Here is a 15,507-nt window from a genome sequence, read left to right on the forward strand (position 1 = left end):
AATTTTTTGCATTAAAAAAATGCGGATGCAACCAGTAGAAGTGTTGCCAGTATTGATTCCATGGAGCATATGAAAAAGTCTTCGTAAATTAGGTAACAGTCAAGGTCAAAATAACGTCAAGTCAGGTGGGTGTGATGCGAGTGTTCATATAATAACATGCATGAAAGTATTGCTTGTAAACAAGAGATGTGTTTGTTAAAAAAACAACACAATGCCTCCTATTGCGCCGCTTTGAAATAAAATTTCAATATATCATTTGGCAGGTTTAGAAATTATCTCCCTTTTAAAGCTAATTACTTCCCTTGATTTTTTTTAATTACTTTTGACCTTGAAGAATGACCTTGACCTTTCACCACTCCAAATGTGCAGCTTCATGAAATACACATGCATGCCAAAATATCAAGTTGCTATCTACAATATTTAAAAAGTTATGACCCAACTTTAATGAAGGTTAAAGTTTTGGTTAAAGTTTTGGGACACACACAATGAATGAATGACGGACAGACAGGCCAAAAACAATATACCCCCGATCTTTCGAAAATTAAACAGCGTAATTTAAATCATGGAGCAAAATCAGAATTGCCCTAGAAACTCTCTGGAGCTCTGAATATAATCTTTAAATATTGAATTAATATACATTCAATATTTTTATGATTTTGATTTTTATGAGACATGTCCTACTTTTGGACTTATTCAGAAGGTTGTAATTCTTGGTAAACCCATGCTGTTGTATTTCGTCTAACATCATTTCTGCTTGCTACAAAGCTTGGATACTTGCGTGGATGATAGCTTTGAACACTCTGAAAAACACCTACATGACCTGAACTCACTTTGAGCTTGACATTAAACTTATTTTGGACTAAATCAGAAGGTAAAAATGCATGGTAAAACCTAAATTGACCATTTCGTCTAGCATCAATAGCACTTACTACAAAGCTTACATATGTTGAGATGGGGGAAAAGTGCGTAAAGTGTCTTCCCAGATTAGCCTGTGCAGTCCTGACCTGCTAAACAGGGAAGACATTATCCACCTTAACTCCATTTTTGCTAACCAGAGAGACTTCCTTCAAAGAAAAAATACCATTAAAGCAACCTACACAGACTAGTCTGGGATGACATTACGCACATGGTTTAAGACCAGTCTTCCCACAGCAAGTCCCATATATATGCAAACCATGCATCTCTTTGACTTACCTTGTCAAGCTTCTTTTTCCAGGCCTCCTCCCTCTGTGTCATGAGCTCCATACAATGGGACATGGTGGCAATGATGCCTGCAGTGGTGGCCTTGAATGTGAACGACTCACCCTTGAAGTCCACCGCATGAGAGCCATGCTGCTGCAAGATGGACGCTGTCGAGAAACAAACCTACATCAACATGCTGCCAGACCATGCATGCAAAACACTTCATCTTTCCAAGTACAGAAATATTCATTTTTCAGCTACTAATCCAGTCTCATTAAGACTGTGCATTTTTCAATTGTAGGAACGTATTGGTTCCTATTTAGTTAATAAACTCATTCTTTTTAGTGATCTTGAATGATGTCATGATCAAAAACTAGAAAATGTCATGAAAATAATACAGCTTGGGCTCCTTGGCTCAGTCCAGTTATAATGGTAAAGCTGGGGAAAAAATAGAATGTGGTAACATTAGTTTGTTTAGCAATAAGTTCTTGTTCAATATTTTATTTACTGAAACTGAATCTAAAAAAGGCTAGTAAGAAGCCATGTAACTAGTAAAGCACTGGTTCCTTAGTCCAATGGACATTTTTCTTAGTAAGTATAGCAAGAGGCCCAATAACATGAGTTATTGTTGCAATTCTGTAATTTTTTCTATTTTACAAAAATGCAACATGTCCATGATACAGTATTACCCCCTCCCTAATCATCCCACAATATATATTTCATGATGTCACTTTCTGATGGGTTGTACCTAACCTCTCAGCAATGGTGTTTCAGACAATTAAAAAAAAGATTGTAAGCATTTGCGTTATTTACATATGCATTGGACCAGAATCATTTGAACAACTTCCTTTAGATGGTCACCCAAGAATCTTTTATCTGAAATTTCATTAAAATCTGCCGAATGGTTAAAAAAGAGATGCTGTTTTAAGTAAATTGTTGACAACCGATGACAAACATAATACATGAAAAAGTTTCTTTACTGAAACGTCAATAACTAGGTTCAGAATGAAGACTGACATGTTTTTCCTCGAGCACACCTATCCTCCACAACATTTTCAAGCTCACAGCTAAAACGATGTTGAAGTAACGAAGGATGTGATGCACACACAGCCATATTGTGTCGCAAAGCAAACTATCAATGATGAGTAGTTTGGTTGCCTACCGAGGTCCTTAGCGGAGTGTTTTGGAAAGTGCATGCCCATGTGACCCTGATTGTCAACACCCTCCAGGTCGTCTGGGTCACCAATATCATCCTCGGTCACTGAAATACAGAACATTGAACAGTGCATTACATGACAACTTATTACAAAGAAATACAAGACAGTGAATACTATAAAGAGTATACAGGACAGTGAATACTATTAAGAGTATACAAGACAGTGAATACTATAAAGAGTATACAGGACAGTGAATACTATAAAGAGTATACAGGACAGTGAATACTATAAAGAGTATACAGGACAGTGAAGTACTGTCTGAAATGTTACTATAGTATTATAGGCAAAGTCAACAGATATATTAATTTGGTTACTACAAATATGCTTAATGGTAATAAATGCATTATTAAACAAGAGCACCGCATAACGGGTGTCACGCTCAGCTGCGGGTGCATTTTGAAGTAATGAAGCTTGTCAGAATGTTTTTTTTTAGTTTTTTTTTAGAGGTCACAGTGACCTTTGACCTAGTGACTTAAATATGGGTGTGGTGTGTAGAACTCATCAAGATGGAACTACATATGAAGTTTCAAAGTTGTAGGTGGAAGCACTTTAATTAAAGAGCCAATGTTCAAAACCTTAACAAAATGTTTCTGGTTTTAGCACAACGCGGACGGCGGACACGACAAGACCAGCTGGCTATGACAATACCTCGGGTTTTCTCCGAAAACAGCCAAGCTAAAAACTACTTCAATCCAATGTAATTAACATTTTTTATTATTGAATTTCAACAAACAAATCGAACATGACAGTCACAGATGGTTCTGCTGGTTTCAGTAAAAATTTTATTTAAATTCATGATAAATTAATATTTCAACAAGTGGATAAAATATTTATAATGTTAGAACAGAATTTGACAAACATGAAGGCCAAGATGACAGGGGCTTGCTCTTCTGGGTTTTATAGAACCTACAGAGGTGAGAATGTATAGGTCATATTTGTATGAAGCTTAATGTGCTTACAACAAAATATGATTGAAACAAGAGATGTGTTTGTCAAAAACACAATGCCCCCTATTGCGCCGCTTTGAAATAAAATTGCAATATATCATTTGGCAAGTTTAGAAATTATCTCCCTTTTAAAGCTAATTACTTCCCTTGGATTGTATTTTTTTACTTTTGACCTTGAAGGATGACCTTGACCTTACACCACTCAAAATGTGCAGCTTCATGAGATACACATGCATGCCAAATATCAAGTTGCTATCTTCAATATTGCAACAGTTATGGCCAATGTTAAAGTTTTCGGACAGACAGACAGACAGACAGACAGACAGACAGACAGACAGACAGACAGACAGACAGACAGACAGACAGACAGACAGACAGACAGACAGACAGACAGACAGACAGACAGAACAGACAGACAGACAGACAGACAGACAGACAGACAGACAGACAGACAGACAGACAGACAGACAGACAGACAGACAGACAGACAGACAGACAGACAGACAGACAGACAGACAGACAGACAGACAGACAGACAGACAGACAGACAGACAGACAGACAGACAGACAGACAGACAGACAGACAGACAGACAGACAGACAGACTGACTGACAGTTCAACTGCTATATGCCACCCTACCGGGAGCATAAAAAGCAATGTCAAATAAATCAAATGGTTGTCGTCTTTTAGTTTCATTTGGTAATATAAATTATCGTTTAACTTTATTTTAACAATGACCAACCAAGGAACAGTTAGTACACTCAATTCAAAATAAGAGCAGAGCAAGGTTTTTGACTACCCTTTGCTTGCTAGAGTCTTTAATATAACACAGGGGCTTGTGAAATCTGCTACAACATGTTAAGCATTTTGTGTTCAATCAGAACAATTTGGTCTTTCTGTTAAAAAAGACTGAAAAAATGACAGTTTTGTTTTGTTTTAAATCTGATATTATTCTTATCATGTCTTCTTCATTTTAAAAATTCAAAGCACATTCTTTTATTAACTTAAGGCAGTGTCCGACAAATCCATTGCCCGGAGCCTGGGGGCTACCGAAATTTTTCATCGGGCTACTGAAATTTTCCAGCTGACGCCCGCCGGGCTACTATAAATCTATAAGAGCGGTAGCCCGGTTTATTGACAAACATACGTAGAATAAACACGCTGACCATGTGTTTGTACACTGTGTATTGCTTATAATCCGATAACAAAGTGCAATCAATTATCTAATCAGTCACCGATCACTTGCGGTAATGTCTTAAACAGTAACAGTGTATTTTAATCATCCAATCAGAATCAACATTTGTCGTCTGCTAATAATATAATGAGAGCCGGTTTGATAGTTGGCGCATGTGATGCAACATCATTTCGCAGTTTGGAATTCTTTGTTAACCGCAACAATGAGTAATAGCGACAACGTTTTTGATGTCATTAAATATCCAAGGACGCCAAACATTAAATAAATCAAAACAATAGCGGATTCTTCAAAACGATAACGAAACCGAAAGTGAATATTAATGACAACTTTGAGAACGCGGTTAACACCTGCTAATTAGTTTGCATGTCAATTAATAATTGGATTAATCGACTGTTAATCAATAATCCCATATATGCCCAATTTATATTTTTAAAACCAAATTATGGGTGGGTAATATAGACGATAAGAGTCATAAACACAAACGTTTGAAATTTTCTAAAATGTCAAATGAATTTCGGCATATGGTTCTATTTAAAGATATGATGAAATAAGCTCCCAATCAGGACCGTTGTATTGCAAAATGCGTAAATAACCTGCCACGGTTTGCACGCGTTGTGTACAGCTATTTTAGGTTACAAAATTCTACATTTAAGAAATGAATTTCTTTGTCCTGATAAAAAGCGTAAATAAAAATTTCGTAGCGTGTACAGCATTGAGATCATTTAATTTCCATTAAAAGTTTCGTTGTGAATTTCAACTTAAGTACCGGGGTATCTCGCGAATTATTTGGCATTGACATTTTCTCTTAATAAAATATCATGTAAACACGCTGTATCGTTACCGTAAAGCTGTATCAGTTCCTTTATTATTGAAACAATTATTGTATTGTATACTGACTGCACACAAGTGTCGTACCGATGCAATACGTAAATTCGGACAGTACTTAAAGTCGGACACAAGTAAATAAATGATTTAATACTCTTGATTTCTTGAAACTCGGTATTTGTTGTTAAAAAGGGCAATTGCATTGATTAACACCATACGAGTCAATCGTATTGATCATCTAAACGCTTTATTTACGTTTGCGACTTAACATGCTGTCCGAATTTAAGTACACATACATGTGCACATACATGTAATATCTACATGTAGTATATGATTTTCTTTGGTACATTTACATTTAAGTACAAGGTGCCTGTACTGTAACATTAATTTACGATATTGACTGTGTTCATCAGACTACTTGCTGTTTTATGTATATGTATGTATGCATACATATTATGTATATGTAAATGAAGAAATAAAATAAAGATGAAAACCTGCCTCTTATCATTTTGTAGGAAAATTTTATGGGCTACCAAATATTTTTATTGGTAGCCCAGTGGGCTACCTGAAAAATAAGAAATTTGTCGGACACTGCTTAAGGTCATTTTGACTTAACTTTTTTCTCCACATTTTACACTGATATTCACATCTTTACCATAGGAAATTAGAAATGAAATATTGTATTTTGTTTCAGATTCAATCAGTCAAGAGAGAGCACTACATTCATACAAGAGGGCCAAGATGGCCCTAGTTTGCTCACCTGAGAGGAGTCCGTTCATTCAATCTTTACCAAACTTCAAACTTGACCTACGTATTGTCCAGACAAACATCCTGGTTAAGTTTCATCATTATTGAACCCAAACTCTGGCATATGGAGTGACTTTGTTTTTGTAAGATTTTACCTGGTGACCTATATTTTGAGTTGACCCCCTTACCAAACATCAAACTTTGCTTACAAAAATAAATATTATGACCAAGATTCATAAAATCTGAAACAAACTTGTGATCTCTAGAGTGTTTACAAGGATTTTGTATAATATAATGAAAATTTGGACAATCTAAAGGCAATAATAATGGCATTAATTATGTGATATATATAAAACCAATCTTTTCACCAAGCTTCATGATGATTGGGCAAAACATGTGACTTCTAGAGTGTTTACAAGCTTTTTTTACTATATACATTTGTAAATATGAGAAAACTGCCCCCCCTGGCAGCCATGTTATTCAACTGACCGGAACCATTTTCGAACTCAACTCTCATATCAAGGAAACAAATGTTTTGACCAAATTTCATGAAAATTGGGCCAAAAATGTGACTTCTAGTGTTCACATATTTTTACTATATACATATAGAGAAAAATGCCCCGCCCACTGGCGGCAATGTTTTCACCAATCTGGACCATTTTCGAACTCGTCCGAGATATCAATAAAACCAATGTTTTGACCAAATTTCATGACGATTGGGCAAAAATTGTGACTTCTAGAGAGTTTACAAGGTTTCTCAATAGCCAACTAAGGAAAACTGCCCCGGCAGCCATGTTATTCAACTGACCGGAACCATTTTCGAACTCAACTCTCATATCAAGGAAACAAATGTTCTGACCAAATTTAATGAAAATTGGGCCAAAAATGTGACTTCTAGAGTGTTCACATGTTTTCACTATATACATATAGAGAAAAATGCCCCGCCCACTGGCGGCCAATTTTTTTCACCGATCTGGACCATTTTCGAACTCGTCCGAGATATCAATAAAACCAATGTTTTGACCAAATTTTATGACGATTTGGCAAAAATTGTGACTTCTAGAGTGTTTACAAGGTTTCTCTATAGCCAAATAAGGAAAACTGCCCCGCCCACTGGCGGCCATGTTTTTCAACGGACCGGAACCACTTTTGAACTCAACCAAGATATCATTAAGACAAACATTTTGACAAAGTAACATGAAGATTGGGCTTGAAATGTGACTTCTACAGTGTTTACAAGTTTTTTCTTTTTTTTGACCTAGTGACCTAGTTTTTTACCCGGCACGACCCAGTTTCGAACTCGACCGAGATTTCATTGGGACAAAGCTTCTGACCAAGTTTCATGAAGATCAGACAATAAATGTGGCCTCTAGAGTGTTTACGAACAAATGTGGACGGATGACCGACGGACGGACGGACGACGGACAAAGACCGGTCACAAAAGCTTACCTGAGCAATCAGGTGAGCTAAAAATATCGACTATTTATGGGACTTAGTCCACCATATTTAGAGAAAAATCTAATTAAGTATATACTTATTGCATAAAGAAATTTAAGGGACCCTTTAACAGATTTTGGCATAAATTGAAGTTTGTCATTTAAAATTGGTTAAAATTGATAAATGTAAACATTGGAACTAAAAATCTCCATTGAAGAAAAGAATAACATTAAAGAAAACATCATGTGTTTGTGAAACACTATGTCCCCCCATATATTTGACTTTTGACCTTGAAAGATGACCTTGACCTTTCACCACTCAAAATGTGAAGCTCCATGAGATACACATGCATGCCAAATATCAAGTTGCTATCTTCAATATTGCAAAAGTTATGGCCAATGTTAAAGTTTGACGCAAACAAACCTACAAACAGACAGGGCAAAAACAATATGCCCCCAGTATAGACTGGGGGACATAAATATAAGGTAATCCTCAACTGGACTCAAACCACTGACCCTTGGAGTACAAGGTTAGCACTTATACCACTTGACTATTCGTGCTCATATAATGAGAGGTGTATTTTATAATCTGTATCAGAAATCCTTGTATTGACACAAAATATAACAATAACAACACAACTCTCCAAATTGTTCAATCAATTCCTGTTTGTAACACTTTATAATTTTCAGGTTTTTAAATCGTAAAAGGATGCATATAATGGATATTTTAGAACAAAGTAAATGATCAGTATTACTGTTATAAATATCATAACTTCAACAAAAATTTGCAAATCTAAAACATTTTTTTTATTCAAATATGTAAATTTACCAAAACATGAACAGTTCGCTTTAACTCTAAGAATGCCAAAATAAAAATCTGAATATCACATTTAAACAAGCAAATTTGTTGAATTGATATCCCATGCCAAAATACTTCTGGACACAAATATCCTCTTATCCATTTATATACTCATACCAAGTTTCAATGAAATCCATCAAAGCACTTCCAAGATATGGCTCGGATACACACAAAAAGCATTTTTACAAGATACAAAGGGCCATAACTTCGCCTATGGCGGGGGATAATAAGGAAAAAGATTTATCAATATAACAGTAATTTTAAACATTTCAATAAATCTCATATATGTAATGGATGAGTAACATGACTCACAGTCATTGAGACTGCCATGGGAGACAGCAGAAGCACAGCTGTCAAAGTAGCTCTGCAGGGTCTCAATCTGTCGACACAGGATGTCTCTAAATGTTTCCATCTCCATCAGCTTCTCATGCAGGCCACGCCCCCGCTGTACAGAAAACACACAAGGCTTACACAACATTCCATACCAATACACAACAACAGCTTCTATTATAAATGAGCCATGCTCTGGGAAAAGGGGCTGAATGCATGTGCATGAAGTGTTGTTCAAGATTAGCCTGTGCAGTTTGCACAGACTAATCAGAGAAGACTCCGCCTAGACTGGATTTTCCTTGAGATGATACTGTCTTCAAACAGAAAATTCTGTTTGAATGGAAGAGTTGTTCCCGACAATACAGTCATGTACTTAGGACTATACTGTACGCACATGCATTAAGTCCCGTTTTCCCAGAGGGTGACTCGAATTAAACCTTTGTCTCCAAAGACTTGAGTATCTACATGTAAGAAAGCTAATACTAGAAATAGTATTGATCATTATGAACTTCATGCATTTACCATGTCTTAACAAAACAAGCACTGTCTCAAGAAAATCACATTTTGCCAGATTTTACTTTCTATATGAGTGTATAATGTACATTTTCTGTCTGTCACCTGGTATAACTACATTTGTGTAATACTGTCAACAATATGCCTAAAGTACTCCTGCATGACACTTTGTTGAGCATTGCTGATTTCATTTGAAGCAAAGCTTTACCAAATGGCAATATAGCAACTGTAAAAATAAGAGAGAAAGAGTAATGGGTCATGTTCACTTATTGTCTACATATAAATGTCAAAACCATGACTACATTTACAAAAAAATAAACAAAGGACATTTATTAATTTTCCATTTTTCAACAACATTTGACATTCATAAAATGTCTTGAACCACTTTTAAATGATTTGCAATGTCTCTTCTTGAAGCGTTTAGATTTATAGCTTTGATCCAATTCAGAATCTTGTGTTTACATGTAGTACATGGCTCAGGTCCTGTGGTGTGACATTTTACAAACTTGGCAGAAGTTGGCATTTAGTGTTTTTTTCCCTAATTATCAAAAAAGGATACAAATGCTTTTTCATTTCACTAAAGAAGGGGGCAGATAATTTAAGCTGCAGGGAACGACTAAGTCAGCAAATCAAATTTTGAATAACATGTGCAAATATTCTGTATGCATATAATTATATATACATGTAGCTGACGTGGTATGATTTAACACTGGATGCATGTCACTTTGGTGGTCACCAACTCACTATACCGAAATCATTTCTGTAGGCCATGATGATGAGTAAACAAGAGGCCTGAAAGGCCCAAAGTCGCTCACCTGAGATAACAAGATATTATTGGGACAAATCTTCTGACCAAGTTTCACGAAGATCGGAAAATAAAGTGGCCTCTATAGAGTGTTAACAAGGTTTTACTATAGCCATATAAGGAAAAATGCCCCACCCCCTGGCAGCCATGTTTTTCAACCAACCGGCATCATTTTTTAACTCATCCAAGATATTATCGGGATGAATCTTCTGATAAAGTTTCATGAAGATCGGACAGTAAATGTGGCCTCTAAGAGTGTTAACAAGATTTTACTATAGCCATATAAGGAAAAATGCCCCGCCCCTTGGAAGCCATTTTTTTCAAGCAAACATAATTATTTTCTAACTCATCCAAGATATCATTGAGACCAATCTTCTGACCTAATTTCATGAAGATTGGACTATAAATGTGGCCTCTAGAGTGTTAACAAGGTTTTACTATAGCCATATAAGGAAAAATGCCTCGCCCGTGGTGGTCATGTTTTTAAAGCAACCAAAACCATTTTCGACCTCATCCAAGATATCATTAGGTCAAATCTTCTGACCAAGTTTCATGATGATCAGAAAATAAATGTGACCTCTAGAGTGTTAACAAGGTTTTACTATAGCATAATTATAAGGAAAATTGCCCCGCTCCCGTGGTGGCAATGTTTTTTAACCATACGGCATCATTTTTGAACTCGTCCAAGATATTATTGGGATGAATCTTCTGACCAAGTTTCATGAAGATTGGACTATAAATGTGGTCTCTAGAGTGTTAACAAGATTTTACTATAGCCTTATAAAGCCATATAAGCAGGGATCATATTTTCCCGCAACATCAATCGGTCCGGATATAAATGGGGAAAAGTATCCGAACATGTATATCCGAAATCATGACAAATTACGTTAAAATATATACCATTGATTTTGCCATTCATGAAGGTGGTATAATACATGTACAAGTAAAATTCCCTTAGGCATTTTTTTAAATGGAACGAGTTTTCTCAACTGGTTTTATCATTTGGTATTTCATTGTTGTTTCGTGTGCTGTTTTATCAGACTTTTTTCATAGTTGTCAATATTATTAATCTGTGTAAGTCTATACCGATGTTTTAAATTGTTGTCGACTCGATAATAGCTTACAAACATGCACTGAACCAAACAAATGTCTGTGCGTAGGTTGGCTACTGACAACAACAACTAAATATTTAATAAATAATTTGTTGTCAAATAACCCACGGCCGATAGTTTAGATGCTTAGGGATTTAATCACGAGAGCGAAGCATTTGAAACCACGCATCTAATTTTCCGGTCGTGAGTTATTCAACAGCAAAGTATAAAGTACACGAATTATTTCGATTCTAACACGGTTTTACTAAAGATTTATTCAATGTATATTATTTTTCTTGTGTACTATTTTATGTGAAAGTTCCGCCCATAAAAATAACTTTCGGCTGTTCTGTCTATCAGATCCGCGACTTTCATTCATAATTATATTACCAGATTATTACGCTGGTGGAAAATGTATCGGCATGTTTTGTTTAGTTACAGCGCGTGCATTCAGACGCGTCTTTTCGGATGCGTCTTTAATCCGCTGTTCACAAGTTTTTGATTCTTGGTCTGACGTGCAATAAACCGGTCCTGACCGGTTTAGAGACTGCAGCGAATAGTTTATCACACCTAATCGAGATAAGAATGGCATTAGGGTGTGTTAGCATGTACACTGTGTAATCTATTTCATGACATGGGAATTTTAATAGCAAACAGAATTGGACCGACTGTTTGGGATTTTCAATCGGTCTTTCATGACCCCAATCGGTCTAGGACCGACAAAACCGAAAAAAATATGATCCCTGCATATAAGGAAAAATGCCCCGCCCCTTGGCAGCCATGTTTTTTAAGCAAACGTAACCTAGTGCTTTTTCCCAGGAGGGCAAAGGGACATGGCGCATTACTTTCAAAAAGTGCATTTTAGCGCGCGGTTTAGACAAAAAAGGGCAAAAACGTTCCCTGAATACCTGAATTACGGGGCAACATGTAATCGCATCTGAAGCAGTTGTGGAAAAAATAACATATAAACAAGCACATAAAATGGTAATTGATGTATTTAAAATACTATGATTTATATTAATATATTTACCTTGCAATGTACATTTAAGTTCCATGCTGTTTCAATAAACTGTACAGCACGACAAACATAATAAAGCAATATATGCATATGAATCTGATTATACACAGATTCACTAACATATAAATGAAACCATGTTTGTCTTATCCCATTTTCTAACAATAATCTTGCCAGATGTTTAAAATAACATTGCGAGTAAATTGATCGCTAACAATATGCAAACACTCGTTTCCGTGACATACATCCACCAAGTAGATTACAAATAAATAAATAATGTTGTTGCTATCTAAAACATTTTTATGCATCATTGATTATCACAGACATTTCATTAATTCCTTCTTAATGTATAATCTCCATCGTTAATTCGATCGTTTACGACGATATTTGCCATTGTTGCCGAGTCGCAATTTAATTCTGTATAGTCCGCCATGTTGTTAAAATGTCAAATGATATAAGCGACAGGTGTGCATGGCAATGTTAAATCGTATACGCGATTCACATTTTGTTAAATTAGTAGTCTATACGTCTCAGTAATTATTTCAATAATTAGATCTAATTATCTTAAAGACGAAAGCGATAAAGAATAAATTTGTTTGTGTTTTTAAATGTAATTATGCGTAAAAATATATGTTTTGATATAACTGAATAATGCATGCAATGCACAATTGCCACGAGCATAACATCGAGTTTTTCACCAAAAGTCCCCGAAGTAATGCGCTTGGTATGACATAGCCTCTGGCATTATCGATTGATACTGACACGGGGTTATTTACGCATGACTATTTCACAGCTTTGGAGCAGTTTACCTATAAATCGAGCACTGTTATAGATTAAATCTGCTCAAATAATATAGTCGATTAGACGTTGACTTCTCTCGAGTAAATCAAGCACAGTCGGAGCGTCACAGACAATCAAGGACGCTGATTTTGCGGACCAAGTTAGATCGTAAGGCAATAAAGATGTTATAGATAAGGGCGGGTTGCGAAATTTGCCTTTGAAAAGGGCAGTGTGGCGATCAGGGAGGGCGGCGTGGCTTTCTGGGAAAAACACTATAACCATTTTCAAACTCATCCAAGATATCATTAAGACAAATCTTCTGACCATATTTCATCAAGATTGGACAATAAATGTGGCCTCTAGAGTGTTAACAAGATTTTACTATAGCCATATAAGGAAAAATGCCTCGCCCCTTGGCAGCCATGTTTTTCAAGCAAAGGTTACCATTTTTGAACTCATCCAAGATATCAGTGGGACAAATCTTCTGAGCAAGTTTCATGAAGATCAGAAAATAAATGTGGCCTCTAGAGTGTTAACAAGGTTTTACTATAGCCATATCAGGAAAAATGCCCAGCCCCCTGGCGGCCATGTTTTTCAACCAACCGGCATCATTTTCGAACTCGTCCAAGATATTATTGGGATGAATCTTCTGACCAAGTTTTATAAAGATCAGACAATAAATGTGGCCTCTAGAGTGTTAACAAGATTTTACTATAGCCAAACATAGCCATATAAGGAAAAATGCCCCGCCCCATGGCAGCCAAGCAAACGTAAACATTTTCGAACTCATCCAAGATATCATTGAAACTAAGGTTCTGACCAAATTTCATGAAGATTAGACAATAAATGTGGCCTCTAGAGAGTTAACAAGGCAAATGTTGACACTGCACAACGCACAACGGACAAGAAGCGATCACAAAAGCTCACCATGAGCACGTTGTGCTCAGGTGAGCTAAAACGGTACAATTTAAATTTATATAACAAACAATTTGATTAGCCATATTCTGCCAAATCTTTTCATAATATGTCCTCAACTTGGTGAGCATTTTTCTTATAAATCCACCCTGGATGCTTCTTATTATCCAATTCTTGTTACTTTAATGGAACTGTATGATCAGGGGTGTGATTGAGGCGAAGTCAGAGGGGAGGAAAATTCTGTCAACTGATTTTGACTACGCGAATAATGCAATGACAAACCTTAAAACAGACATTAAAATAAAACATACATTAAAATAAACAATTTCTTGAACTTCATAACACTATTTCTTTATGAAAACCTGTTTAACTTCACATTTCAATTACTGAGGATGCAAAGTAAACAATATTTACTGTGATCATAAACAGCAGTTGTTCAATATATTCACAGTAAATGGACGCATTTAATTAAATATCAAACGGGGAAAACATTAATAAATATAAGCAAACACACTTGAGTGTTCTTGTTGAGTTAATGATGTATTAAACTGAGTAAAATTAATATATTTTAATATGTTTACCTTTTAAAATCTTGCATCTCACATCTACAGTAAAATGCTATTCCAGTTAACTGAACAGTGTGACAAACATAATAAAGCAGAATATGCATATGAATCTGATTACACACAGATCCACTAACATATAAATCAAATCATGTTTGTCTATTTCCATTTTCAAACGATACTCTTCTAAATTGTTTTACTTCGCAAGTAGAGTGAACTCCAATTTGCAAACACTGGTTTCCGAGACACAATTTCACTGCGCACATTTGTAAAAAAAATATGTGTTGCTTGTATCTAAAACGCAGTCTTCATCGATGACAGACACATTTATTTATCCTATCTAACTATATGATGACAGTCGCTAACTCGATTGATATTTGTCATTTGGATAAACTTAATTTTCGCTTTGCAACTGTGCCATTTGCAGACAAATCATAAAAGAAATACCGAACGCATTTAAAAAGAACAATTTTAATTGGTAGATTGGAAAACAACAGCCAATGACATTGCTCGTTTCAAATTGCTTGGGCAGAATCTACCAGTGTACTATGCGGAGTGATTTCGCGAGCCGCGGATATTTCGGGCCGCACATAAAACACGTCCGCGGAATCGGATGTACCCCCCCTCCCCCCCCCCCTTTTTTTACGGATTTACGCGAATCTCAGAAATGACCTCCGAGACAGCCCGATCCGCGGAAATCCGCGGATCCGCGGAAAAATCACACCCCTGATGATTAATTTCTATATTTTTTAAAAACATCAACAAATCTTTGCAGAAATTCTTACAATACCAAGCCAAGAGAATGCATCCAGAAACATTCACTAACCTTGAAGGAGGACGCAGATGCTGTGGACATGCTGGTTCCAGAGGTGAGTGAAAGAAGGGAGCCATGTCGCCGAAGATTGTTCTCGCTGCCATAGCCAGACTCAGTTTGCCGATGATTGTCAATGGAATCAATCCAGATCTGGCGTTCCTCCTCGGTCTCAGCACGAAGGTACCACACAGAATCATTAACAGCCACATCAAACCGGCACTCATCAAACTGGTGAGGCTAAAAATATATATAAAGGCATCATAGGTCTTTTGT

General features: G+C 36.2%; 1 protein-coding gene across 2 annotated transcripts in view; it reads right to left on the reverse strand.

The window, feature by feature from the left end:
• The window catches only part of LOC127878176 (ceramide transfer protein-like), a 61,069-nt gene that overhangs the window by 30,608 nt on the left and 14,954 nt on the right, over positions 1 to 15,507 (reverse strand). For both annotated transcript variants that reach the window (XM_052424649.1, XM_052424648.1), the window contains exons 2-5: positions 15,247 to 15,471; positions 8,721 to 8,853; positions 2,345 to 2,443; positions 1,195 to 1,349 (exon numbers count right to left, since the gene is read on the reverse strand). In XM_052424649.1, coding sequence (XP_052280609.1) covers positions 1,195 to 1,349; positions 2,345 to 2,443; positions 8,721 to 8,853; positions 15,247 to 15,471 — 612 coding nt within the window. The remainder of the gene's footprint in view (positions 1 to 1,194; positions 1,350 to 2,344; positions 2,444 to 8,720; positions 8,854 to 15,246; positions 15,472 to 15,507) is intronic.

The sequence above is a fragment of the Dreissena polymorpha genome, chromosome 4 (genome assembly GCF_020536995.1).
Source record: "Dreissena polymorpha isolate Duluth1 chromosome 4, UMN_Dpol_1.0, whole genome shotgun sequence".
Taxonomy (NCBI): domain Eukaryota; kingdom Metazoa; phylum Mollusca; class Bivalvia; order Myida; family Dreissenidae; genus Dreissena; species Dreissena polymorpha.